Source organism: Centrocercus urophasianus, unplaced genomic scaffold (genome assembly GCF_019232065.1).
Source record: "Centrocercus urophasianus isolate 14NV4802_14NV808 unplaced genomic scaffold, USGS_Curo_1.0 seq_34, whole genome shotgun sequence".
In the NCBI taxonomy this organism is placed as follows: domain Eukaryota; kingdom Metazoa; phylum Chordata; class Aves; order Galliformes; family Phasianidae; genus Centrocercus; species Centrocercus urophasianus.
In genome coordinates, this window is record NW_024884911.1 from 6,359,514 (window position 1) to 6,387,402 (window position 27,889).

At 45.3% G+C, this 27,889-nt stretch overlaps 2 protein-coding genes across 3 annotated transcripts in view; both read left to right on the forward strand.

The window, feature by feature from the left end:
• CCDC187 (coiled-coil domain containing 187) overlaps positions 1–22,333 on the forward strand; it is a 28,050-nt gene extending 5,717 nt beyond the window's left edge. Inside the window, exons 3-18 of the mRNA XM_042831069.1 lie at positions 12,874–12,987; positions 13,742–13,839; positions 14,261–14,371; positions 14,659–14,762; positions 14,903–15,036; positions 15,217–15,353; positions 15,447–15,634; positions 16,104–16,191; positions 16,418–16,564; positions 16,942–17,105; positions 19,112–19,296; positions 19,796–19,917; positions 20,179–20,306; positions 20,675–20,754; positions 21,169–22,133; positions 22,328–22,333. Coding sequence (XP_042687003.1) covers positions 12,874–12,987; positions 13,742–13,839; positions 14,261–14,371; positions 14,659–14,762; positions 14,903–15,036; positions 15,217–15,353; positions 15,447–15,634; positions 16,104–16,191; positions 16,418–16,564; positions 16,942–17,105; positions 19,112–19,296; positions 19,796–19,917; positions 20,179–20,306; positions 20,675–20,754; positions 21,169–22,133; positions 22,328–22,333 — 2,771 coding nt within the window. The remainder of the gene's footprint in view (positions 1–12,873; positions 12,988–13,741; positions 13,840–14,260; positions 14,372–14,658; positions 14,763–14,902; positions 15,037–15,216; positions 15,354–15,446; positions 15,635–16,103; positions 16,192–16,417; positions 16,565–16,941; positions 17,106–19,111; positions 19,297–19,795; positions 19,918–20,178; positions 20,307–20,674; positions 20,755–21,168; positions 22,134–22,327) is intronic.
• LOC122166884 (centrosome-associated protein 350-like) lies at positions 22,056–27,521 on the forward strand. 2 transcript variants are annotated; one of them, XM_042830985.1, is made up of 5 exons: positions 22,056–23,996; positions 24,637–24,972; positions 25,628–25,771; positions 26,190–26,315; positions 26,598–27,521. In XM_042830985.1, exons 1-5 carry the CDS (start codon positions 22,518–22,520, stop codon positions 26,751–26,753), a joined length of 2,241 nt encoding a protein of 746 aa, XP_042686919.1. In that variant the 5' UTR covers positions 22,056–22,517; the 3' UTR covers positions 26,754–27,521. The 2 variants fall into 2 exon arrangements, with proteins under 2 accessions (XP_042686919.1, XP_042686921.1); XM_042830987.1 differs by lacking the exon at positions 26,190–26,315.
• Positions 27,522–27,889: the final 368 nt, after the last annotated feature.

Genomic DNA, 27,889 nt, shown 5'->3' on the forward strand with positions numbered 1-27,889 from the left:
GTCGGACTGTTCTCAAACTTTGGTGTGAGTTTTTGTGAAACGCTGCATAGATAAGGAAGATCTCCGAGGAAGCAGGCTGTGGGGCAGTGCAGGTTGTTAATTGCAACGTGTGTTGTTAGAGCTACAGATGCATCTGTCTGTGGCATTTGGGGGAAGTGGGCAACTTGATTGAACTGTGCATGTGCGGCTGTTTGTGAGGGTGGATGGTGATGGGACAAGGGGAATGGTTTTAAAGTGAGACAGGGGAGGTTTAGGTTGGATATGAGGAGGAAGTTTTTCACCCAGAGGGTGGTGAAGCACTGGCACAGGCTGCCCAAGGAGGCTGTGGATGCCCCATCCCTGCAGGCATTCAAAGCCAGGCTGGATGTGGCTCTGGGCAGCCTGGTCTGCTGGTTGGTGACCTGCACACAGCAGGGGGTTGAAATGAGATAAGCACTGCAGTCCTTTTCAATCCAGGCCATTCTGTGATTCTATGTCCCTGTTCATTGCAGGGGAGTGGGATTTTTAAAGATCCCTTCCAACTCTGAGGATTCTATGATTCTATGAACCATGATGATGTAACAAATAAATGCCTCTCCTGCATTTTAACACTGCTGAACAAGAAAGTAAAGTAATACAGTGAGGTGTTTCTTTAAAAACGCAAGCTCTTTAAAAACTCCGAGCCCATCAGATTCTGTCAGTTCCCCCCATGCCTTGTGCTGTCAGAACTTCACAGATCTGCTGGGTAATCCCCCTAGGAGGCTCCATGCATTTGTAGGAAATGCCTCCAGCCCTGCAGAAGGGATGGCAAACATCATCCTTGTGCCTCGGGCTGCACTCCCAGGCTGCAGAACTGAGGTGAGCCCCAGTGGGAACCTGCTGTGCCCACAGCACAGAGCCCAGCGCTGTCACTGCAGCCATGTGCCCAGCTGGCAGCTGCAGGGAAGGACAGCCCTGCTAAGCAGTCAGCCTCCAAGAGTGCCTCCTGTCTGAGAAATGGCTCTCAGAGGTGCTCTGCTCTGACAGCTAGAGACATGGATGTGTGCGTCCAGGAAAGCAGACTCAGTCAATTGATTTTATGGCTCCTGCTGAGCACTGATCCGCAGCTTTGAACCGAGGCTGGTAACTGTTTCAGTGTAAAATCTTTCCTTTGCTAAGAAGCTTGAATATTTTTGCAGGGTAGAATTTGCAGGGGGAGGGAGCTTCCATGCAGATATCAAATAACTTTCCATTTAGTCACTTTCTGCTTGAGGAGCATTTGCAATAAATACATAATTATGGCAGTGCGAGTGTTGGCATGCTGTGAATGCAATCTGAAATTATGAAGTAAAACAGTGATAAATGTTGCCTATTATGTGACACCACCTATTAGGCAAGAATAATTTGTTTGTGCTGCTTGCTGCATCATTTATTTTTGCATTATATATACATGGTCCCTTGTCCTGTATCATTCATTGATTCTCCACGCTGCATCCCGCTGATTCTCACCAGTTTAAAAACAAATCTCTTTGCTCCAGTGATTTTGATGTAATTACAGAGAATTCCAGCTCTCAGGTCCACCAGAATCCCAGCAAGCTACCTGCAGCCACCAGCACAGAAGGATGCTCCCTAACGCTCATGTCTGTTTCAGGTTCAAAGCTCCCTGGTGCTTCTGCATGGAGGGAAGGACAGAAGTTAGCCAGGAAGCTGCTTGGTCCACTGCCTGCATTTCCGAAGCTGAGAAGCAGAGCTGAAGAGCAGAGCACTGGAAATGCCTATGGTACAGTTGTCCTCTCTGCTACACTGCTTGTTTCTGGCACACAAACAAAAATGTGGTTGGCCGTTTGTGGAATGAATGGTTTCAAGGTCGTTCCAAGCAAGTGTGAGAGGTTTAAGAGAGTTTCATTGCCCTTGTATGTTACATTCTATACACACTCCAAGGGCCACTAGCTACATCATTTGTACAATTGGATACTGCCAAAATTAGCAGAGATTTGTCTTCTCTCTGCAGCACTGAGGATTTTACAGCAGTCCTCAGCCCCGTGGTAGGAGATGTGCTGTGAGATGCACACAGATACAGGAGCTGTCTCACCACCAAAGGAATAACACCGCTGCTCTTTCCAAATCTTCCACAGGGCCCAACACTGCAGTGTCAGCAATGGAGAACAGCTCCAGAGAAAATAGAAAAGAACCAGTGGGGAAAAGCCCTGAAATCCAAAGCTGTGCAGCTCCCCACCACGGCCCTGCTGGAAGGACCAGCAGTGCACCAACCAAAGGTGCAAAGCAAACACTCAGGAGCCTCCATTTACAGAGCCAGTGCCACCATGTCCACAGGCAGAGCAGGCTCCTGGGAGATACCATGAAGGGAAAGGTTCTGCAGCAGCACCATCTGCCTTCACCTGGACCTCAGGACATGACTCCCTCTGCCTTTAGTGCAGGAAAGAGAAGGGCTGCATCAATAACAGCTGGAGCCAAGACCAACAGCTCTGGAAGCATCCACAGCGGGAAAAGCACATCTCAGAGGTGGACCCCTGTGCAGAATGGATCTGAGAAAGAAAACCTGAAACAGCCTCCAAAGAGGAGGGTAAACCTTAGAAAACCTCACCCCTACAGCCGTGATGTCGTTCAGGAGTTTATGTGTCGGAAGAATGAAGAGAGAAAGAAAAAAAAGCTGGAAGAGAAGAAGTCTGCAAAGCAGGCGGTGGAAATGAGGAATAAGAGACTGCAAGAAGTATACAGGAAGCAGAGAGAAGCTCTTGGAAAGAGAAAGTGCTCTGAGCAGACGTGTGAGCTCAACAGGGGAGCAGCTGCTGCCAGAGGAAGTCCTCAGCAAGCACTTGAGCCAGTAAGTCATGGAGGAGGGCTGGATTGAAAGCCCTTCAGTCCTGATCACTGCAGCACCTTGCAGGAGGTGAAGCACTTCGTGCACGTGATTTGAAGTGTTAGGGAGGTAAAATTTTATCTGGAAAAACAGAGCAATTAACTTTTAATTCTGGCAAGAGCTGTTGTGCTCATTAGCAAGGTTGGAACCCGTGACTTTGGGGTCAAAAGCCTGGAAATCTCTATTGCTGCAGTAAAAAGAGCAGGTTTGTTGTTTGACTTGTGTGCTTTTCTGGTTAAATGAACCTATTATTAAGTGGAACAAAAGCCAACCACTGCTCTTGTGTTGCCTAGCTATGTAGTGCTTACAGGAATGGTCACTCTCCTTTCAGGAACAAACCAGTGGTGAAACCCTGAAGCACAGTTTCATGGCCTGGGTGGAAAAAGCATCCCCTACTGCAGTGCATCGAGATCCCAGGGACAGGTACTCAGCACTGACTGCACTCCAGAAAGCCTTCCCACCAAGCTCTGTGTACTTTCCATAGTGTTGTGCTGCAAACTATAAAACCAGAGCAATGGACGAGTCCCCTGTCGTGTCTCACCTCTCCCTCACTGCTCCAAGTCCAACGTGGTCACAGAGCTCTGTGTGCTCAGCTTTATCAGCAGTGTTTGAGCAATGCACAGCCCACTTCTGCCATCCTGAAGTGCTTCTGGGCACCAGGGCAGGCGGGTGCTGGGGCTCTGCAGACTCAGGGTAACATTGCAGTCTGCTTTTATGCTCTTACATTGCTATTCCTTGTCAGCCCCAGGCAGGACTCCAACTCGTCCCCTATTCGTCAGCACTTTGTGCTCTGCTCTCAATCTGTCATTTGACAAATGTATCTATAGACAAATTTGTCTCTTTTTCTTTTTTGAAGCTGGGGATACTGCGTAGTGCAAAAAGCTGATGTTTCTATTTGGATTTTGGGGGGATTTTGATTTATTTTTTCTGACATTTTTCTATTTAAACAGGAATCAGCTTCTGGAAACTGTTCAATCACTTACAAACACAGAGGCATTACCTTCTGCAACACTACTGACATCTGAATCCTGGCTTCCCAGTCCTCTGAAATGTCAGGACTTGAGGGACTGCTCCCCCCCAGCTCCAGATACTCCTCCTCTGAGCTTTTCTACTCCTCAGAAAGATACAAAACCAGACTACTCAACTTCTGGCCTTTCTCCACATAGAAATAAATGGGAAAATCAATGGGACCGAGTGAAAGCCATACACAACCTATCCAAGGAGCTTGCAGAAAAGATTGAGATGGCAACTAAGAGGCTGAGTGCAACAAGCAGTGGTAAAGATTCTGCTGGTAAAATATCAGCGGAGATAAACTGGGACCTCTCCAATGAATCTTCCGTCCCTGAGCCAGAGGCACCCAAAGATGAGCAGGATGGGACAATGACTGCACAGATGCTGCTGGGAGCCCCAGGCCTTGATGAGTTACATGTGCTGTCAGACAGGGGATGTCACGGACCAGGCAGGATTAGCCTTGTGGATGGCACTGAGGGAACAGCAGACCTGGACAGAGAGAAGAAAAGAGCTTCTTTGTCTGGAGGGAGTGCTGTGAGCAAAGAGTGGCCGTGGATCACCCACAGGATAAGGCAGACACATCCCAGTGCTGGGGAGAGCTTGAGCGGCACGTTGGAAGGTAAATGATGTCAGTAAGATGAGACAGGGAGACTCTTGGTACCATAGCCCAGGGCTTTCCTAGCTGTGAATGTTCATCATAGTGTTGTGTCTTGGGACAGCCCCTGGGAGGTGGGTCTTCATAGCTTCTCCTGTATGGCCATCTTGTTATATTATCTGGTTTTGCCACTGATTTTGGGCACGTCACTTCATCTCCTGGTGCCTGGCTTTCCCAGCACTAAGAAAAGAACTGGAAGCCTAACTCATGTGCTTAGAAATCGGTGGATAAGAAAAGCTATATGGAAGTGCTCCCACATAAACGGGCAGAGAATTGATGCCAAAGCGTAGACATTTCATTTCGACAAAGAGCATGTTTATTAAATGCTTTCATTTGTCTTTTTAAAAGGTTTTCCAGTGAATAAAGGCTCTGAAGTGGACATGAGCCTATTGCATGAAAAGCCAATAACCAGCCCAGCCTTTCCATCTCACGGATTCCTTGCTAGAAGGTAAACAAATTTGGATGTATTATTCTCTGCTAAATGCACCACGCGCACGCACAGCTAAAATGAATGGCACCAATTCAGCCTGGAGCCAGACTGCTCCTTCCTCCTCACCCAGAGAATTGCCAAGTAGGCAGATTTTGACACAACAACAAGATATACTGAAAGAGGGACCCACCTATTTTTAGAGGGCTGGAAGATTGATAGGAAGGTTTCAGTCTCCTAGAGATGGATCTGTCCTACACAAGTTTTCCCCCAGATGCAGGCTCCCAGCTGTGCAGCAGTGTTGGGCACCAGATTTCACCTTGTGTGCTTACCTGCCTCTCTATGACACTGAAGGTGAAGCTGCCAGAAGTGCAGCAGTGCAGGACTTGAGGCTTGCAGCTCCTGGCAGCACAGACCGGGCTCTGCCAGCACTGCAGGAGCTCCATCAGCACTGTGCTCCTGAATTATTACAGCCAGCAAAGCTGGCTGAGCTCAGCAGAGCCCCTACCTCAACCAACTGGTATATCAGGAGAGAGGAACACCTCAGAAAGATCCCTGTGATGCTATAAAACGCCTCTGGAGAGCTGATGCAGAGGGTGATGCTTGAAGTAGGTTAACTATGTTGTCTGTTTTGCACTGTCTCAAAACATCAGAGCCCTAGAGAGCACACAGAGCACACAGCACAGTTCTGCTCTGTTTCTGAGTAATAACAAAGGATTTGTAACAGAAACGTTTCTGAAAAGTAACACGTAGATCTCACCTCCCTCCACAGCCTGGTAAAAACCTCCCTCTTTCACCATATGGCATTGACAGAATAATAAATTGATTATCTTTATGAGTACCTAGTTAAATCTGCACTGATCTCCTTCTTGCAGGGGATTAAAGACTGATTTAATCAACTGAATACTATAAAGTCATTTACAGAAATTGTTTTCCCTCACTTTGCTCCAAAAGTGGGCGAAACAATCTGGTTGCAGCAGCTCCACAGCCTGTGTGTGTGTGCAGCAACACCTCCTCCCAGGCGCCCGATTTCCTCAAGCAGAGCTCGAGGCAGAGCACAGCAATTATGGAAAATGTGTTTCAAAGCAGGAAGTTTGGAGGAAGGACTGCATGGACTCGGGCTATTTTTAGTCACCCAACGTTAATTCAATGGTTAGTGTAAATGGCAGTAGACAGAGAACGCTTTGCTGAGATGTATTAGGTATTTTTAGGTAGGGAAGTGCTGTGTGTGTGGCTGCTCCAGGTGGGATGTCCCTGGTTGCAGGGATGGGACCCATTAGCTCAGAGGGATTGCTACCCACAGGTGAGACCATGCCCTGTCCTGCTGATAGAGAATGGCAGAGACCCTGCAGGGCCACGCAGCCCCTGCAGAGAGGTCTCCCTTGGAGAATAAATCCTCCAAACCCTCAGAGATTAAATATGACCTGGACAGGCATTACCCAAAAGGACATCTGTGCAGCAGACCGGCCTCTGCGTCCCCATCTTCCCATTGGGAGGGGAGGAGGAGGTGCTGTGCTGGGGGGATGGCCCAGCTCTGCCCAGCACCCTGCAGGTGGGACTGAGCCAACTGCAGCAGTCCGTGGCTGGGTCTGAACCCCCCTGTATGATGATGTGAGGTTCTGGGGAGAGGAGCAGTGGGACACCAGCAGGTGACTCACAGTGCTCCTCGCTCAGCTGGTGTTTCCTTAACTGGTAAATCCGTGTGTGTACATCACCAGTGTAGCCAAGGGCAAGGTTAGAAACGTGACGGTAAAAGCAGTTGAGTTGGATCTGAGTTGTGCTGCTGCTAGCTGCCATATTGCTGTGTGCCTGCCGTTGGTTGGCATGCATATTCCCTTCAAGAGTTCATTTAAACAAAGCCACCTGCTCAAAACTGTTTGCCAGCCTCATTCACGAATACAAAACATCCAGCATTACAAAATCACCGCTCCTGAACATGACCTTACCATAGCTGCTTACAACAGCACGGTTTTGTGTTTACATGTTTCATTAGAGCTGTGAAAACAGCGATTCATATTCATGCGAGCAGTCCCACAGGTGCATCTTTCCATAAGAAATGCTCCCATTTCATGCACGGCTGCTCTGCAGTCTGCAGAGGCGGCTGACGGAGATTTGTTGCTGATGCAAATGACTCACTGATGGGAATTCTCCAAACCGCCACGAAATGCTGATGCGATTTCATCCTTATTTGGATTCGGTTACCTATTGGAGTGGCTCTCTGTTTCTTTCCACGTCTCCGGGGAGCCAAACAGATCATAGCACTTTTGCTGTACGTTCGTTTACTGAAGTGCCCTGGGCAGCCTTATGGCCCAAGGCAGAGCAGGCAGGGGGCAGGTGGAGGTGCTGTGTCCTGGGGCTGCCAGGTGCCGGCTCCTCCTGCATTGCTTTGGGTGGTGTTGATCCAAAGAACCTCACCTGGCAACTGGGGTGATTTATGGGTGATTTATGCCCTCTGCAGAGCTGGTTGTGTTTAGAGGAGAGGGACTGTTGGTTGTGCAGTGTCTTCTAGTACAAAGTGTTGACTCCCAGTGATGTTCACAGCCTTCCCAAACAGAAGCAGACATTTATCAACAGCCAAAGGGAAAAGTGGCATTGACTGAAAAGCTAACACAACAAAGAGGCAGAAACGCTACTCAGCGTATTTGCCCAGCCAATGCTAGAACTGCTTTGTAAGAAATCCCTTTTGCCTCTTTTCTTTCTCCCCCACCCCCCTCTGCTCCCAATGCTTGAAGACCACATCCAAGGCACGCTAGCGGAGGCTGCGCTAATCGTTTCAGCTGTTTCTGGGTCATGACAAACAAAGAAAAGCTTATTAACAAGAAAAATGAAATGAGATTTCCCTAAGCTGATTGCTGATTAAAAAAAAAATAAATTCCACAATCATTTTTTTCTGTATCAAAAAGAAAACATCTGTCATCATTCTGATGTGTCCTCCACCTGCATTTCAAGCTGGGGCTGGATCAATAAATGCCCATTTTCACACCTTTGCTCCTTCCTCATCTTTTCAGTTCAGCTCAGACAGTTATGGATAAAAACAAAGTCAGGCAGTTACCTGAGAGTGTGGTCAGGACAACCGTGCTGAAATATGGAAATACACTGACAGATCTCAGGTGGGCCATGGCCATGCTCAGCACGGTCCCAGGCAGACTGGAACTGAGATCATTACGTTGGGTTTCTAAAGAGATTTTGGAAACGTCTGCCAAGTTTCAGAGCCGGATTGTGCAACCAGGTGCCAACAATGGCATGTGATGTACAGTGCAACCCTAATAAATAAAGCTTAGGAACAGCAAAGTTGGTTTTGAAAAAGGCATCTCTTGCAGAGCAGTCCCAGAGCAGGCAATGAGCGTTCCTGGCTTTCCTGACAATACTGAGGTGCAAGACGGGCAGCTGTGTACATGGGCAGCCGTGACTTTTCTGTGGGTCTTTTGTTTCTGTTTAACAAAATGAGGGAAATGAGAGCTTTGCTAAAATGAAATAAACCGTTCTTGAGTTCAGCAGATGCTTATACCCGCACCTGACCTCAAAAACTCTCTCAGTAACTGTTACCTCCACACAGCCTGCAGACAGACCCTGCAGCTCAGAGGTGTGGGGCAGTTCCAGCGCTGCAGGATCAAGGGGCAGCTGCCCAACGCCATCCCTGCATGGAGAGCCTGAGGAGAGCAGGCAGCCGCACACTGCAGCCCTGCAGAGCTCGAGGCAGCACTGAACAGCACTGCGGTAAGGGGATGCTTCCGTGGGGTGGGTGTGTGGTTATTCTGTGCCTCCCCCCTCTGCTGCCTGTGCTACTGGGAGAGAATCAGCAGCTAGCATTGCCCCCCAAATGTCACGTCCAATTTCACTGACACACTCTGCTAGAGATGCAACAGGAGTGCTTTGGCTTTTTCTTCAGTGCTTCGCTGTCTTGCAGAGGTGAACTCAGCAGAATGTCACCTCGATGATGGTGGCAGCCACAGACTGCCCTGATGGAACAAACCTCCCTCAAATCTGAGTCATCTCCATCCCCCTGTGGCTGCATCTGAAGGCTGCTTTGCAATTAACGCCCCACGATTAATACATTGGGTAAGGGTGGGGTGTTATCCGCCTTGTGCAGCACAGAGCACTCATAGGGGGTGACAAAGGATGCAGGCTGGATGAGGCTCAAGCCAAGGGAAGGCCAAGGGAAGGGTGGGTGCAAAGTGCCACTTCTGCTCACAGCAGATATTTGCATAGAAACAAGGGGAAGTTTGTTGCTGAAAGGGTTAAGCAGCAAACAGCAGCATGCAGGCCTGCTCTGGCTGGAGAGATCGCTGCTTGCTTGCAACAAACAGCAGCAGATGGTGCATTGTTTTAAGGGCTTTTCTGAGACAAAAGAACAAGATCAGATAACCTTTCCTCAAAGAAGGTACTTACAAAAAGCCTTTGCTCTTATTAAGGATTCTTCATTGTTTTCCCCACAACATTTTATAAGTAATATTGGATTTTGAGATTGGTGGGGAAGCCAGCATTGTTTGCTGCGCTTCTCTCCGGTCCCCGGGGGACCACACGGGTTCCTCTCAGGGTTGGACAGAAGTCCATTGTCCAAAGTGTTTACCATCAACGAAAGACATTGTATTTATTTACTATTAATATGGAAAGGCCCAGTTCTGGAAGCTATGGCAGACGGACAGCCCTCTGCCCGCTGCTGCCCCTGCACAATGGGAGCAGCTGCCTGCTGCCTGCGCCAGGAGACACCTCCACCTTCCCCGGGTGTCCATAGGAGCTGACAGTGAGCTCAGCCTGAGCTCTGACCACGAGCCCACAGCCCCACGACGGCCGTGTTGCTGCGGATGAGGCACACAACTGTCATCCTGCAGACAATGTCCTCCTGAAATATGGGTCACCGGTGGATCCGTTCCCCACTCGTATCTGGAAAAGGGCATTCAGACGCAGGGCTGCATTGTCTGCTGTCATGCATCGCACAGCAGTTGCTTCTGCTCTCTTTCACAGGACACAGAAGTTGCCGTGCACACGCAGCGTAATGATGTGTAATTATAGAGCCAGGGCAAAGTATAAATATTTACACGTAGAAGGCACTAGGCATCACCTAGCTACTAATTGCTGTGCCAAAGAAATTACTTCTTCTCTGTTGTAAATACGTTCGGCAAAAGGACAACTGGCATTTTCAGATGGAATACACAAAACTGATGTTCACAAACTATTTGTAACTGCTCACTGCTTGAGTGGAGCCAGTGAGCCTGTCCTGAGCTCTTGAATTTTGTTTTTGAACACAACCAATGTGAAACCCAGAACTGTAAATGCCATCTGCACATGGACTACGAGTGGGAAAGCCCACTTCAGTATGCCAGGCCCTCATTTCTTCCTGTTATGTATCCGAGAGACAAGATGTAAGCTGAGAATTGCCATTAAACAAGTCTTTTGTGACTGCTTCATCTTCCACACAGCTACTGATTGAAAGCTGTGGCATTGGGAAACCAATGGAATGCTGCCCATCGTTCTTAAAATGCATAATCTTAACCTGGATCACAAAAGGTGTACGTTCATCTCTACGATGTATGTGCTTAGCTGCTGATCCAGTGCTGTCTCACATCACTAGAGGGAGCTGCCTTCTTGTTTGTGGGAGAGGGAGGCACGATGAAGTTAACGCCATCAGCACAGAAGTGCAGCAGCGTGGCTTCAGCCAATTGTCCTCCGACTGATGGCTCAGAGATAAGAGCGCTCTTCGTGTTTTGCCACAAAATAGGCACCGCTTTCTGTAGTTCACAAAGCTCGGGTGAGCTCCACTTGTAAAGTCACCTGTAAAACGTTGCCACAAAGCATGTGGATACGTGTATTTCTTGCTCTGTGGGTCCAGTGTTGCTTTGCCACACAGACCGGGGCTTTGTTACCCATGCTGGGCATGCAACAGGCTGAGGGAATTTAATATAACAGATAAGACACAGAAGGAACATTTCACAGAAAGTCAGTGTGCTGGTTAGGTCCAGGTGCAGGCCCATCTCTTGCTAGCCTGTGGCAAGAGCTGCTGACTTGCTGTGTGTGTGAGATGTCACACACAGATGGGTCAATAGCAGGGTGACGTATGGCCATGTGCTGCAACATCTGGCTGGAAGCTGAACTCTGGCCAACCCCATGCACCAGAGGATTTAAATATAAGCACAAAACGTGCAGAGGACAGGAGTGGCACCAGCCACATTAATCCCTTAGTCCAGCAAGCAGCTACCCCTCAGTGACAAGTGGCATGCCAGACATAGTTATAGAAGAGAGAAGAAACTGCAGATGTGGAAATACAGATTCTCCAAGGTACTCAAGGATGCAGATGAGAGCATTGATTTTCCTGGGTAAATAAGTGTAGCTCTCAAGATTAGAGTCTCTTACTTAGGGGTTGCTCTTGGCTCAGGTCTTGTTAAAGGAAGGACAAACAGCTGTCCTACTTGGTGCTGCGTGTCTCAGTTTGATCTGGAGTCTGCAAACCTTTGTATATCTGCTCACCTGTCATCACTACAACTCAGTTCCTGCACACCAACAAAGTGTTGAAATGCCTGGCTGGGATTTCACCCACCCCATGCCTGAAGAGCTCATCACATAATAGGTCAGTGCAGTGATGACTGAGAGAGAAAGACTGCCTTGCCTTGGGCAGCAAATGGTCTCTTAGTGCTGGGTCTTTGTCTCCATTACAGGAGACCTTTCTGGACCACTGTCACCCCACCTCCATTGACATCCAGGGAACCATGCAGTAAAAGTTGTGCTTCCATCTAAAGCATCTGAAGCAGCATGGAAGTAGTTTGGTAATCACTGCTTTGGACTGATTGCTGACACGGGCAGAAAGAGGAAAAGCTGTCCTTGAGTAGCGCAGCAGTAAGTGCTTCTGCCTAGCTTCAAGTGATTAGAAAAATGAGACTTTTAGCCCAGCTTTTTTAATTACATGTCACAGAGATTCTACAGGGCTTTGCTGAGATTCTGCAGGTGCAGCGGAAATTGATTTAATAAATAGCTTTTTTTTTTTTTAAAGACAGAGTGTGTGTACATTGAAGCTATCTGGATATGCAGTAAAATGCCATTCATCATACGTGAATTCTAGCCAGATGGTATTTTCCTTAACGCAGGATGTTGTAACACAATGAATGCATCTGGCAACAGCCTCTGTTAGGAAAATGATGTCCAAGAGGAGTGAAAACATCTCAGAAAAAACTTTGTGTTCACCTTGAGATCAATCCTGGTGGTCAGTCTCTGAATGGAACACCAATAACATCATTCAGTCTGAGGCACAAATGGAAAATACTTCCCAGTTGTAAACAGTGCCCTAATAGATTCCCATCGTTCACACATTGGTATTGAAATCTACTCAGACAAGTTAGCACCAATAGATCTGCTCCATACCTTCCCTGTATTTATTTGGTTTGCTGTGACATCATCTTATTTCTCTGCGCTGAAGAGGCCACCCTCACGTCGAGCTTTGGTAGCTGAGAGCATTGGATAATCTGAGTCAGACCCCCAGAGTGGGAAGCGTGAGGTAAAACCAACAGTTGTTGGAAGCGAACCTTCTGTTGGCCGTGTGATGGCTGAACCATTCTGTATGATTTTGCCTTTTCAAACAACCAACCAGAACTGGGAGATTCACATCAGCAAAACTGAACCCTGCGTGTTGTGGGTTTACCCTGGGATGTGGGGTCATTTTTGGATTGAGGCGATCTGAACATGGATATCTGATGTTGCCAAGTCAAACCTATTTCTATTTATGACCCACACTTCATTTATGACTGGTTGCTGTGACAGTGGCACAGCTCAGAGTAAACACTCAACCTGTTTGCATAAGCTTAGCAATTCATCTGAGAAGCTTAAGGCAGCCAAGAACATATCACTGGTAAACATTACATCACCTATACTGTAAAAGGCAGATGAGAGTCACTATAAGGAAGTAGCAGGGAAACAGGCGCACCTGGAACAAGGGTTGTTTTCTCCACATAGAAGCAAAGGCTTTTCTCCCCCGTGACAAAACAGAGACGTCAAGGCTGCAGCCCTGCACAGGGACAGGATGGAGGACACATGTGATGCTGTTAGGGCTCCCCCAGAGATCACCAGGTTGGGAAGCTTTTCTTCTTTTGTAACCAGAGGATCTGATTCTGCTCATGCAGTGAAGGAGCAGAGTGACAAAACACACCCTCTGGACTTCAGACCAGAGAACAGTTAGGAGCTCCTCAGTCCTGCTTCCTGGCACAACCCCCCCGAATCCGACCCCCTTCCCTCTCCCCACTGCTTGCAGGACTGCCTGCTAACAGATTTCTTGACAGGATGGAGGTAGGGACGATTTCCTTCTTAAATACATGCAGAAAAGCTGGTCTGAGAACAAAGGCAGATGTGAGATTTAGGAGTCTTCCAATTATAGGTCCAGGAAGGATTCAAAAGGAAAACACAGGTACAAAAATGTATGCATCACCCTCTCCCTTTCAGCAGCCCTGTTTATGTCCGTGTGTTACAACTTCAGAATGCTTTGAGAAGCACAGCCAGGCCTGAAACACAGCAGAGCTGGGAGTTGGATGCCTTGGGACCCTGCTGAAAATATCCTGACTGCTCACAAGGTGTTGTGTGCCCAGCTGGGACCCAGCAAGCCGCCCCTCCTGGCAAATCCCTAAATCCCCATGGACTTTGACAGCATAGGAATGCATTTTTAGGGTAGCATCCCACTGGAATCCGAAGCAATCTCCTTCTGCTGCCTCCCTGTCCTAAATTCTGATACTTTCTTCTGCTGGCACCTATTAAATACAGCATGGATTGTTTTTATTTTTTTCAATTAAAATATGGTGACTGTTAACATCCACTTTGTAAGTTTCTGCAGGTGAGGCAGACCCTAGCTGTGCACAACTGAAAGAGAAACACAGGAACCATCTGCACAACTTAAAACAAACTTCCCTCCTGCTGGCTCACAAACTGAAGGTACAGTAAGCAGTCCAGACAAAAAGCAATTTCAGTGCTGCTATCAGAGGTTAAAAAATAAAATGAAATAAAAATTGCTGGCTATCCAAGGACACAGGTGTGTTCAGGCCATAATTGGCATCAGCTGGTTCTGCAGCAGGTTTATAAAATCCATGTGGCTGCAAGGGAGAGGTGCAAAGCTTTATTTACTGTTTGTTAATGCTACATTAGTGCAAGGGGCCATGAATGCCTTGTTTTGTGCTAGCTGAGGCAAAGAGAAGTGTTTGGGCTGCCTTCCAGAGGGTATGCAGGATACAGCAGGGGTTGGTGGCTCAGTACCTGTGCTGCTCTTTCAGGGTTTGCTGCCCTTTGGCACCCAGCTCTGAGGAGCCATGTGACTCAGTTAAAAATACCATATGCAGCGTGTCATTTCCTACCATAGGCATATCAGCTCCAGCAGAAGCAGTGGCTGGCAGTGCTGAGTGAGAAAGCCAAACTAGAGCTTCAGGAAAGCCAGAGGTCTTTGAGTGACCTGCTTCAGAACGATTTAAAGGTGAGTGATTCCAGTTCCTGTGCTGCTGCTTCTGGATTGAGCCAAGCATCCTCTGTGCTGTTTTATTTTTCCATATGTTTTATACACCCTAAGGATGAGTGATGCTCCCTGCCCTCTGTACCCAGTTACTTCACTGTCAGTAGTACCCTTCTCATCGGTCCTTGAGCTCATAAGGAATAACTGTTAAAATAAATATATCTGTACCCAACAGGGTAAGGGGAGAAGGACTGAAAGTTCTGCTTTCCAAATAGATCACTCACATCTATGGACCATTTCTGTTTCTGCAGCTGTGCAGCAGTTCTAAAGGCAGCGATTCCCCTGCGCTGAAGCTGGACCATGCAGAGCAAACATGGGCAGGACAGCAGCCTGCAGGTGACAGCACAGCTGGCAGGTATGGGACACAGTGTGCAGTGCAGCCCTGCAGCGGTGCCATCAGATGCCTCCTCTGAGGATTTTTCAAAGAAAGCTGGGGGTTTAAATTTTCTCTCTAACTGCAACAAGAAAAAAATGTCCTTCCTCTTGTACCTTCAGTAATGAAGAGATGCATTCCCTGGAACAATTTCCATTGAATGTGGAGAGAGATCGGAGCCCAGTGGACTCCAAAGCTGTGGGACAAATTAAATCTCTGGGAGGAAGGAGTTCATTTGGCTCAGCCCATCATGAAGGTGAGCTCCGAGTTAAAGGATTTGGTGGCACAGTGTAAACAGTGGTGTTTTCTAGCATGGCTCACGATATACTGTAAAATTCAAGAGTTGGAACCATTAATCACAAATTTCAGTCATTTCTCTGTTTCTATATCTGTTAGATATTCTATTTATGATGACTTGAAATTTTCCCTTCCTCAGGATCTCTGCCAGCAGAGGACAGGGAGCCATTGCATGGCCACCAAGGGCTGAACCTGCTGTCAGCTCCAGTAGAGCTGCCCCACGGGGATCCCTGCACAGCAGATGGCTCCAAGGACAGCAGTGACCAGGACAGCCAGGTAACACCAGCTCTGCTTCCACCCTACTGGGCTTGGATCTTGTTTTGTTGTATTTTCGGTCCCTGTGTGAAACTCGCTCTGCTCTGTCCCCAGTGGAGTGATGCTGGCCGGCACTACGGACGTTCCAGCTCCTTCTGCTGCTTCAGCCTGGCCATGGCAGAGCAGTGCCTGAGGGGAGAGGAGCTGCGCGCCCGCCACCAGGCTGCCCTCCTGGAGCTGCGCAGGGGAGCCGTGCGGGATAAAGCCAGAGCTGAGCTGGCCTGGCTGGGCCACCAGAGGCGGTGAGGGAAGCTGGGCAGGTGGGTCTGCCCTGGGGAGGGTCCTGTGATGGAGGGGTGCAGCTCCTGCTCTGTCAGAATGCTTCCTCCTCTAGGGGAAAGAGAGCAAATATAAAACCCATTTTGTATGGAGTGTGTGCTGGTAAAAAAGCAGGAGAGGACCTGCTGGTTTTATTCTCTTCAGAAGCACGGCAGAAGGGGGCAGCTGCAGCATCCCAGCAGTGTGAGGTGTCCCTTCCTCTGACCCTCAGGGTGGTCTGGTCTCCTCGTGTGGGGTGATGTGCCCTCACAGCCCAGCAGGACCTTCTGCAGCGCCTGCTATGGCTACTGCAGCTCCACAGCTCTTTGGAAAGAAGCTTTGCTCCTGTGCATTATAGCTGCTTTCCCCCCCCCTGCGGACCCTCGAAACTATTGCATTCATGGCATTAAATTATCCACCTGACCATGGTACCTGTCCTTCTCTGGTTTTCAGCTGTCTGGAACTCCTGCAAGACACTGAGGGAGCCTCTGCCATGGCTGAGAAGCAGCGCAGAGTCCTAACAGAGCTGAAACAAGAGCAGGTAATGCTGCAAGAGCATCTGGGGCTCACTGCATCCCCCCCCCTGCTTCATGCAGTACTGGGAGGTGGTTGGAGCAAGATTTCGTATTGCTTTTTTTGTATTTTTAAAGGGAAAAGGTTACTGGTGTTATTTCATGTGCACTGTTCTGTTTGTTTCCTACCTTCTGGTGTTTTTTAAAACTTACTCATAGCTCTCTCCTACTGTTTTCTTTCTCTGCTTTATGCAGGTAGAAATACAGCACCTGCAAAATATCTACAGGGCGGCCCATCAAGAGAGGAAACTCTTATTAAAGCAACAAAGAGAAATCTTAATGATACAGCAATCAACAGCGAAACTCCGGGACGAACTGCATCATCTAACTGGGAAGAAAAAGGTTATCAAGTCACTTAATGAGTGATAGCTTTTAATTGTGTGGGTGCAGGTTGTGCTAGGCTTGGACTTGTGTGCTGGACATCTGCTTATTCTCTTAATAAACAGGTGTTCTTTGTTATTAGAATTGAATCTAAGGTAAAGATTCTCATAAAAGCTGGATCTGAACAGGACAGCATCTCAGACCATTCAATTCTTACGTGAGATGGTTTCCATTAAACTAATTCTTAGCCTGTTGATTACTTTTGCAGTCCTAATGAGGCTGTTAATAGAAGTCTCAATGCTCTTTTTGGTTGTTTATGTGGATAGATAATAACAAAGTCAGAGCTGGCACTGCAGCTAATACCCAGGTGAAAACTTACGCAGTCCTTTTCCTTTCAGCTTACCAGGAGCCCAGCAACTGAAGAAGTAATTAAACCAAAGATGAGACAGATTTCTAATGCTATGCTAGGTTCCCCCTTGGCAGAATCTTCAGGGCCTGATGCGTGTGGGGATAAACAGAATTATGTCCAGCTGAAGAACAAACAAAACAAAAAATATGATGGGTAAGTAAAACCCATTCCGCAGTGATAGCTGAAGACAAAAACCAATCTGGCGGGGAAGGCAGGAGCAGTTATAGCCCAGATAATTGTGTGAAGTTTAAATGCTCCCAAGAGGGCGTTTTATAATGATAAGTTTTGAAAACCTCCGTGGTCAAGCAGTTGATGCATCAATATCCCTGCTTAACATTCTGACCGATATTGCCTCATCGATTATTTCGGGTGTCCTCTGTTTGTTCAGTCTGCCATCTCGTATCTAAAATGGTAAGCTCATTGGGGCAAGTACCAGCTTATTGCCAGGTATGTGAACAGTTCCAAGTAAATTGAGGTATAGATCCATATCTGGAGATATATAAAGGTTACATATTACTTGCTGAACTCTTCAAGTAGAATACGTTTACCAGTGTATGCCATTTCCCTAGGATTATCTGTATTATGAGCTGTTAAGCAGTTCTGTGGGACTGAAGCCCATCTCTGTAACGTTAGGAAAAACTGTAGTTTTGACAGCAGACCTATGCCAGTTGATTTCCATAGCATTAATAACCTGGATATTTTTAAATGATGCCATACAATGTCTGATGACTTCTAACTACAAGCTCAGAGCACTTTGCAACTATATATTAATTAAACTTCAAAATACCCAGGTGAAGTGAGTAGAAACGTATTGATTTAATTGGTGAAAATCACTCCTTTGTCATCCACTCTAAGGTTATGTATCACTTAACCCCTCAGAGCAGGTTTGTCTTTCGCTTGGGATTTAACTACAGAAGGCTTTTGTGCTACATGGGGCTTCATGTTATGCATAAACTGATGCTTAGAAGTGTCAGTAAAATACCCACAGTCATGTGTAATGTGGGAGTTCAGGGAGAACTGTTCCGAGAAAGCACTGACCTCCCATTCCCCAGATGCTGTCACCCCAACACCCCCATTTGCTTTGCCCTGAGCAGGAGGTGCTGAGCAGGGCAGGTGAGGACTCGCAGTGTTCGTGCTGCTCAGTGTGGCTGTACCAAATGGTTCAGGTGAACAAACGTCCAGCTTGCTTCAGGAGAAGCAACTGAAGACAACAGGAGAAGCTCCCTCATTTGGTGTTCCCCAGACCCTGTGCAGACTGGTCAGTACACTGCCCACAGGGAAAGGCTTTCAAATAAACCCCGTCATGGAATTGATCCATAACTCATGGTGTTATTGATTACAAGTCACGGGGATCTTTAAAAGGTTTCTTGGCTGTGCTTTCGCTTCTTATTACTGACAAGCCTGCTCATAGGAGAGCAGTATTAGCATAAGTCTGGGGCAGACGGGGCCTGGTGGAGCTCAGTGCACCCAAACTCTGTCTGCTGCATTACTGTGTATAGATCTGTTTCCCATATAAGTGTGGAGTGGTAATGATGCCATCCCTGTGCAGGTATGTTAATATTTCATCCTGACCAGGAAGATCAAGTTAATAAGCAGGGCTGTCAGGAAATGGAAGGGATTGGGAAATGCTATTTAAAAAATAAAGTGAAGTAATAAATAAATTGCTAACCTGCAGAAAAAGCTGCTGGTTTGGGGTTTCAACAGTAGATGTGAAATACAGGAAACAAGGAACACAGAGCTTATAGTTATGAATTCTTGTAAGCAGGCAAGCATTTGGCTAAGGATTGAGAATGAATCTGCCAAATTGGGATACTTGGTTTCACATCCTTAAATACTTGATAGTCATGGAGTTGGTTTTGTGGTTTGGTTTTTTGTTTTTTGTTTGTTTGTTTGTTTTGTATTTTCAGAGCTGATGATTTATTTTCTAGTCTTCTGTTCTGGTATGCCTGTATAAAATACAGTACTGTGAGTGGAAGGGAGAGAGAGAAATAACTGGCTTTTATAAGCACGTGCATGCAAGCACATGCTACTAGTATAGGTACCAGCATGGGCTACCAGAAACTCTTACTTCATGTCTTCATCGACTTTGCAGAGGCATGTTGTGACTTGGGAACACAAAGAAACTCCCAGTCATGAATTCCTTGTCTGACTGTTTTCAGCTTTTCTACCAAGAATAAGAAAGCACTGCTACAGTACCAGCAACAGACAGAGGAGCCATTGAGTTTGCAGCAGTCCCTGGGGGCACGAGGTCCTGATGTCTTTGGAACAGTGGCCAAGAAATTGTGTGATGCTACCAGTCAAACCACAGGCGTGGTCTTTGTGATCAGACATTCCACAAACGCAGGTACACAATTAAAAAAGGACTTCTGTAGCCAACTGTGAACACCTGGTCAAATTAAATTACTGAAGGCGAGAGTTGAAACCTCGGCAGTGCTCTGGAGCAGTTCAAATGATCTTTCAGAAGAGGACTGTAAAGCTGAGTAGCCTATGGGAGAGAACTTGTGATGCTTATCTACTCCTTGTTTGTCTGCAGTGTGGGTTTTGGTATGAGGATCTGTTCAGGATTAGCAAGAAGAAAGTGTGACAAGCTGTAAGTGGTCTTGTTGGGGTGGCATTTGTGCATAGGAGGAGAGACTGTGTAGACATTTCTGGAATGAGAATTACAGTTTCTGCTCCATAACTGGAAGATGAATAAGGGGGTGGTTGGATGAATAAGGTCAGTGCCCCTTTAGCTTCTGTTGGGGTGACAAGGAGTAAGGACAAAATAAAAAGAGGGAAACAATCAGTTTAGGGTGAAAGGCTTTTGCATCTTCCTTCTGTGCTGAGTAAACTGTACATTTCAGGTAATGACACCTCATTCTTACAAGATCAAGAGAATGATCCTGTGACAGTGGAGAAAGCACCCAGGGAGCAGAGAAATGGCAGGACTTGTAGAGAAGAACAGGACCCATGTGGTCCATTTCAGGCACGTGTCAAGCTTATGTTTTTCTTACCTGTTTTTTTATCTTTGCATAAAATTTTCAAGGGAGGAAATGCACAGTATTGTCTGTCATGGAGATATCACACTTGGAACTCAGCTTGTACGTAATGAAGTTGACACTGCGTTGAAGTTGTTGTGCCGTATTGCCTTGAACCTGGAGAAATTTCAATGGCAATTCACTGGCATTCTTCAGTTTTCTTGTTTATTCAGTGCTTTTTATTTTTTTTTTTATCATTGCCTCTTCAGGCTGGGACAAGGAAGAAAGATCTTTCTTTTGATGGCCAAGACAGTGAAAAAAGATCGGCACCAATGTCAAGTGAATCTACAGTAATGGAAACTCATTTAAGGAAAGAAAGTTCATTAGCTGAGCTAAGGTACTCTCCCTGTCAAGATCAAGACCTCCTGTCCTACCTTCTGCTGCTTATTCATGTGTCAAATGTTGCTTTGTTTGAGCTTGATGCTCATACTTGGTTCTGTTCTTTGAACATCTAATTCTTTTTGAGTCAACTGAATGAATGTTGAAATAAACTTCAGAAAATGTATCTACAGAGTGCTTTGGTCTTAATAGAGAGCATCTGAAGTAACAGCTGAGAACAAGGTGCCGTGTTCAGCATTGTGCTGTGTATGAGCAGCAGATACACCTAGAAAAATCTAATGTAATGCACCAACATTTCTGAACACTTCTGAGTGCCGTGCACTTCATGATTTCAGTCTTAACCCAATTACAATGCTGTATTTTCAGGGTTAGCCCAGATTCTGAAAGAGAATCGCAGATCATGTGTGTAGCTGAAAAAGCACCTTCCGAAATCCTTTTTTCAGAAGGTAAGTGCCTTTTCCCCATAGGGCTGCTGTGGTTATTTATCATAATCTTGGTAATAGCTCTTCCTGGAGAACTCTCTGTCCATAGAGAATAATGGTCTACTTGTATCAGGCAGTGAAGTTCCTCTTGGGGCTGAAATAATAGAGATCTTAATGAAAACTTTGCCTTTGACTCTTCTGATCGACTACCTTGGCACTATTGTATTTGCTTGTTTGCTACAACACTCATTTCTTCATCTTTATTTGATTAAGCCTGACTTGTTTTTATGATATCCAAATACTTTCCAACTTCATAGTGAATTTAATGCAGCAGACTTTTTAAATGCAATTTACTGCTGAGGATTCAATAGATTTGAATCCAGTTACCTCTCAGCAACTTCTACAAAACAAAAACATTTTCTTGAATTTGTTCTTTAGATGTTCCACGTGAAGTGGAAATGTCTGCCCCTTTTGAGATCCACCAGGTGGATGGCAGCCAGTCTCTGAAGCCTTTGGGCCATCATTCTCAAGAAACTTCTGCTGAAGAACTACAGAGGAAAGCTTTTTCTGAAGGATTAGGTCCTACTGAATCACTGTGCGAGTCAAACAGCTTCTCTCCATGCTCTGAAAGTGCCAGATCTGACTGTTCTCTCCCAGATTTTCAGAAAGTGTCTGCAGTTTGGATTGATGTTTCCGAATGCTCTATTTCAGATGTTGAATTAGAGGTGCAAGGTGGAGAGGACGCTGATGTCAGTATTCCAGAAGAATTAGTCTATGATGCTTCTCCTAATGTTCCGAAAGAGGCACCGGTAGCAATAAATTCTGGGAGGAAAACATTACAAAGTGACAAACACAATGAACTTGAAGAGCCCAAGGGTGGCAGCAGCACAGAGATTTCATCGTGCTCTCAGAACTTCCAGAAATGCCCTGGAGAGGCTTCAGCTCATGGGTGCACCGGTCACTTGCTTTCTTTCCTTTCAGCAGACAAAGCAAATACCTCCAAAACAACACCACTGGATTCCTCTCGGTTTGGTAAACCCACCAAGGGAATGGATAAGCTGCACTTGGAAGCCTCAGGAAACTCAAAAAATGCTGCTGCCAGCTCTTTGTGCAGTGATGGCATTTACCTCCTTCAGAACTACGAGCAGCAAGCTCCTGATTCTATCACTAACAAATCAAAGAGGAATGATGGAATTAGCAGCTTATTAGGGGATCAAAGTCTTCCGCTGATGGGTTCTTTGAAACCTTTAGATGTGGCTGATAACCAACTTAGTAGTACTGTCTCTTTTCCACCTGACAAAGATATTGCAAATGGCAAATCACTGTCCGGAAATACAACAGTGCAAAATGATGATGCACAGCTTTTGCATGAGAAAAGCATATCTGGAGAACTCGATCAGATTGTATCTCTGCCCTTGTCCACACAGGGAATTTCTGGGGAAGTCCATACAGAAACCACCTCCATTGGGTCTTTGCAGAGGTTGGCCTCAGGAACTCATAAGAACTCAAAAACTGACAGGCAAGCCACAAAGGAACTGGGGAATGGACAGTTTTCTTCCTCAAAAAAGCAACTGTTTCACTCTGAGAACTCTTTCAGAAGTGAAGATTATACAGTTTTTATTAGTGATGAGGGCCTTCCTCTGGCTGATGAGGCTACCTTGTCAGAAATACTGTCTCCTGTTGATGAAGTGTTGTCCTATGCAAGTGCTGACTTGCCATCCTCTAATAAAAAGGATTTGTCATTTGCAAGGGAAGATCTCCCTCCTCCCCCTTTGGGTGTAGATGCAATGAAAAATGATGATTCTAGCTTCAGTACAGATAATTTCCCATCTCCACCAGAACAAATGACAGCCCCAGAGACTGGACAATGTATGAATGAAGATGTATCCCTGAAAATGGATGCTTTTCCCCCATTACCTGATGACACTGTGTCTGAAGAATATCCCTCGTTCAATCGAGAGCCAGTTGATATCTTTTCAACTCAGGAAGGTAACCTCTCAGAACAGTATTTAGTTGAAGTTATTTCCTGTGCAAAGGAGCACTTGTCAGAATACCATGAAGGAGAACAGGAGATGCCTTCACAGTCTTTGGAGCTTCTGCCTGTGTCAGATCCTATTTCTTCTAGTCAGGCCAGTAAAAATCCTGCTTCCATGATGAAACAATGCGAAACATACATAACGCTGCCATTAGCTGGGGAGGACAGTGATGACCCATTGTCAGCATTTGAAATTGGAGACAGAGTATTAGTAAAGCAGACCCAACCTGGAACCCTGATGTTCAAAGGACGGACTCGTTTTGATAGCGGCCACTGGGCTGGTGTCGCACTGGACAAAGCTGAAGGTGATCATTCTGGAACTTACAAAGGGGTGAAGTATTTTGAATGTGCACAGCACTGTGGTGTCTTTGTCAGACCTGGTGAGATTTCACACCTGTTGGAGGATAACAACAATGGTTCCAGTTCCACTGGGGATGAAGACTCAGACTCCTTCTATGATGATGAATCCTTCAGAAGAGACTGCAGATACCCTGAAGTTGGTGAGCAGAGTGCAGGGGTAACAGAGCAGAAAGCTGAAGATACGAAAAGTCCAGGAGGATCAGAAGTGTCAGAAAAGAAGTCCAGGCTGTATGTTGCGTTGCAGTGTGGAAGAAGTCAAACACTTCCACATTCTGACCACTGTAAATGTGATGAATGTCATCACCAAAACAACTTAATGTGCTGGGGATCAGATAAAGAAAAAACAGATTTGATACAAATAAAACAAGGGGTGCTTGCAGGTGTGCCTCCAAAGGGAAGTGAGGCTAGCCATGCAGATGGCATGAACACAAACAAAAGTGTTTGTTGCTTGGTAGAGGATCAGAAAAGAAATAAACTCACTGATGATATCGCAGCTGAACTCAGTAAGAAACTTCTACTTGATGCGTTGATTGCATTCTCTGAAACAGCTCAACACAAATACAAAGGTGCCTTTGAAGAAAATGTGGTGAATTATATCAAAGGCCTAAAACAAGGGGACAGTCAGAAACAATTTCTTATCAAAGAAAATCCACTTGCTACCTTAACTGAGCAATCAGCAAAGGTTGCTGATCTTTTACTGCATGATTTCAATATGCTTAGCATTCACGGTTGTCACACGATAGCAGAAAGAATTGTGACTAAATTTGTAGGGGATGCAGTTAAGGAATATAAGAAGATTAAAAGAAAACAAGGAGTAAAAACAGACAAGAGGTTTCCTTCATCTTCAGAGACTTCTCCAACTACTTTGCCTGTAAGTACACTCAGAAAAGTTTGTCACCTTAAGTGTTGGATCTGAAATGGGGTCTATGCTGCAAGCATTTCTGTTGCCCAGTTGTTTTTCCATCAAAAATTGCATTGTGTTGACATATGGAGCTGAACTACTAAACCATCATTTAAAGAACTTTGCAGCAGGTGGATGACATGTGTGCAGTGTTCTCTCACTTCTCCTTCAGCCTACTGGGGAGCCTGGAACTCCAATGAAACGGCACTTTTGATGCCTGCTGCTTCCATTTCCAGCCTGTTCATTTTTCGCTTCCAAAGTAGTTCATGGGGAAGCACTATAAAAGAAAGCTTTAAAAAACAATCGAGACTTGGTTTGAGGAGTGGGTAGGAAAAGCGACCCCAAATCAGAACCAAAAATGTAGAAATAGCAAAAACTTTCATAGAATTCAAATAGGTAAATCTAATTCTGAATTCTAATAAATACAATTAAAATATATATTTCTTTCTGACACATCAGTAAGCCTTTAATTGAGCCCCTGAGTGAGAGCATATGATTCCTGATTTCTAAGTGTAGCCCTAAATCACTTGCTAATGATTTCAATACCTCTAAAAAACAGTGGAAAAGCATGGGGTACATCACCTTGTTTTTCTTTCTCTCCCCACTGAAGTTCCTTTTAAAAATCCTCGATGCTGGTGTTTTTGGAAGCTCTGAAGACTTTGATCAGCCTAACTCTAATGAACGCGCTCTGGAAAGACAAACACAAAAGCAATACTTGTTGGATCACTGGCACTCAGCTCCTTGGAAGAAAACTGTAGAGGTTCCCCTTGTGGTACCACACTACACTTCATATGTAAAGAACTTGTCTGCATATGCTGTAGAAGAATTATGGACTCCAGAAAACATTTATTCGAATTTCACAAGAACCAGTGTGCCAAAGCAGTCTGAGTGTAATGACTTTCCAGGGAGTGATTTGGAAACAGAAAGCAAAAGGATGTATAATCAGGTATTTTTTTCTAAGTGTTTGGTTGTCGTTTGTTGGTTTTTTTTTTTTCAGTGTTCTGTAGGATGAATTGCATTAGCTGGTGCCTACTGTTATGCTTGCTGCTGATACTGAATAGAGCAGAGGAACACTGACAAAGCTATTGCAAAATATTGCTTCTGTTAATGAACTGTAAAATAATTCTTCTAGGATAGGCATCCTTGCTGTGATATGAGCCCTTTGCTACAGCTCTTCTGTTAAGACCCTGGATAAGATTTGGGTCTGTCAGGACAAAACAAACTCCCTGGAAAGCTACAATCTAGAGTCCAAGTGCACTGCCTCTGAGCTTGGACAGATCTTCATGGAATTACTGAATTTTGTGGACCTCTGTCTGCAGGGCAGATTTGAGTCCCACCAGGGTCTTGTGCATAACCTGTACTTAGTGGATGATCACACATTACTGCCTGAGACCTGCTGCTGTACGGGCTGACGTACTCGTTAGGTGACGATCATCACAACAGCTAGAGGAAGATCTGTGATGTAAGCAATGATCACAAATTCTGCGCTGAGATGCAAGATCCTGCTGTCAGCAGCCTGGTATCTTTTGTCAAACACTAAGAGAACTTTGGAAAGAGCATCATGTGGTACTCAGTTTGGTTCTGTGTTTTTGATGTTGCAGGTTATATTCGATTTGACTCACGAGCTTCTACGTGAGGAGTATCAAGTGACTGCACATCCAAAAACATTTCCGTGGTTGAAAGAAAACTTGAGATCTTGCTGTTGTTGGTGTCGCTGCAGAAGCACAGATGTCAATGAGGTTAAGGTAAATTCTGGAAATGTAAATTGTAGAACAACAAGAGTAAAGAGAGCAGGCACTGCAGTGACACAGTGGCAAAGTTGGAAGGATTGGGGCAGTGCAACTGAAATATCTCAGTAAATACAGACTGCACTAATTAGCCAGTCCCAATATTCCAAGTGCAGAGGGCTTTCAAGAGGAACAACGGGCTTCTGAATGTCCATGGTTACAGCAATCTTGGGTGCTACCCCTGAGGTGATCTCACATTAAAAATGTGTTCTTCGGTCAGTATCAATCAGCTGCTTCTAAACCAGCCCCCTAAAATGTGGGGCATTTCTAGATTTGATGCTGGATCTCCACGCTGGCCCTTTTCACACATCTCCAATGCTTCACAGCAATAGATCTCTCATGAGAACAATTCTTTTCACCCTTTCTTATTTTTTAGACATTTGTTCAGGGGGAAATGATTAAAATAATGAACCTGGAAAGGAATGACTTAGAAGGGAAAAGAAAATTCCTTAATATGACTAAGTATGGAAACTGTGAGAGAGACAGAGTGGATCTCATCCTGGTAAGCAGACCTCTCAACAAAGACCTGTTTACTTTCTCTACACCAAAACCAGAATCACTCACGTTGTTTCATCATGTTTACTTAAAGTAACTCTGGAACTTGCAGAGGTCATGGCCATCCTTTTCACTACACCTGCAATAATTATTCAGTATTTCAATTTCTTATGACTGTTTTAAGTGAATATTGCATACGTAAAATCATTAGGTTAGGCACAGCTCCTTGGTGCCTCCCAGAACTGACCATGCTCTTGCAGTAAATATTCATGTCTGTGTTATATTTTAGATTCAGGAGCTCCACAAAGAAGAATCTCAGTGGACTTACTATGGTGATGATGAATTAACTGTGAAGATGAGCGTGACTGAAGACATATTTGACAGCTTGATCCTTGATACAGTCAGAGTTCTCAACAGGATTTATTTGAGAAAAGCCAGTGATTAGAAGTTTGCCCTCATGGTGGAGTTTTAATCCCTGACTTCTAAGGCAAGAGATGCACGATTAATAATCTTAACTCTGAGCTTTACCCAATACAGGTGTGGCCTGAGTTACATGTTCATATTTACAATGAAAGGATGCAAGTAACAAAAATGCTACCGAAAACTTTCTTCTTCAGTTTTGAACTTTGGAAACGCTGATTAAGCTCAATACTCTTCTTAGAGTGGTTTTACACGTGATTTAAGTGGTGCAATTTTATTCTTCTGTTTGTTTGGTTGGTTTTTTTTTATCAAGATAGCATTTTATTCACCTATGCATTTTAAGAGCTCCTTGTGGGTTTTAAAATTGTGTAGGAGTCTATGATTATACAGACAGGGTTCAAAAGCAATTTATGTGTAAATGATCTTATTCTTCATTATCACACTCTGGTTGTGAATGATGATGGATGAATCACATTTTAAGAAAAATGTTCAGGAAATCAATGCTGTCTGTCTTCAGAAAATCAGGGCGCAGATGGAATTAAATCTTACAGAAAGTAAATCGTTGTTGATCTCTTGGAATAAACTCTTCTAATGGGAACAAGTCTAAAACTTCTCCTGAGGGGCTCCACACCATTACAGAGGTGATGGTGCACCAGTTTTTACATCCTGTAAGTGTTTGTATTTAAAATCATATTTACAGACTAATGAAATGCACTTTGTTTCTGTTTTCAAGCACTGATGGTTTAGCTGTTTTCATACTGAATTGCTTTCTGAATAAACAAAATAAATCGAATGTATCTCATTCTTATTTTTACAGACATTCTACTTGATTTCACATTTTGTTCTATACGCTGCTACCCTCCTTAGTGAATGGGAGTAGTTCTGTTGTTTTGCAAATAGCTCTTAGGACATTTCAAAGCACAGTCATGGCAGCTGCCTTGTGAAAAGAAAAGGATTATTTCTGTCCCAAGCACGTTAACTTCTGTATTTACCCTGTAAACTATTTTCATGTTCCCTGGGGTACATTTTCCTAAAAGTCTGCTACAAATTCATTCCAAACCAACCACCTGATGCAGCCTGCAGTACTTGGTGATGATGAAGAGTTGGCCACAGCACCTCCTAATTTAGTCTTGGCTCTCTGGTTGGGCTTTTGACTTTCCT

Coding starts and splice junctions, on each gene's coding strand:
- LOC122166884 (XM_042830985.1), top strand. CDS start 22,518: ATGAAAAATGATGATTCTAGCTTCAGTACAGATAATTTCCCATCTCCA. Junction 24,973..25,627: donor GCAAAAGGATGTATAATCAG/GTATTTTTTTCT, acceptor TTGATGTTGCAG/GTTATATTCGATTTGACTCA. Junction 26,316..26,597: donor ACAGAGTGGATCTCATCCTG/GTAAGCAGACCT, acceptor GTTATATTTTAG/ATTCAGGAGCTCCACAAAGA.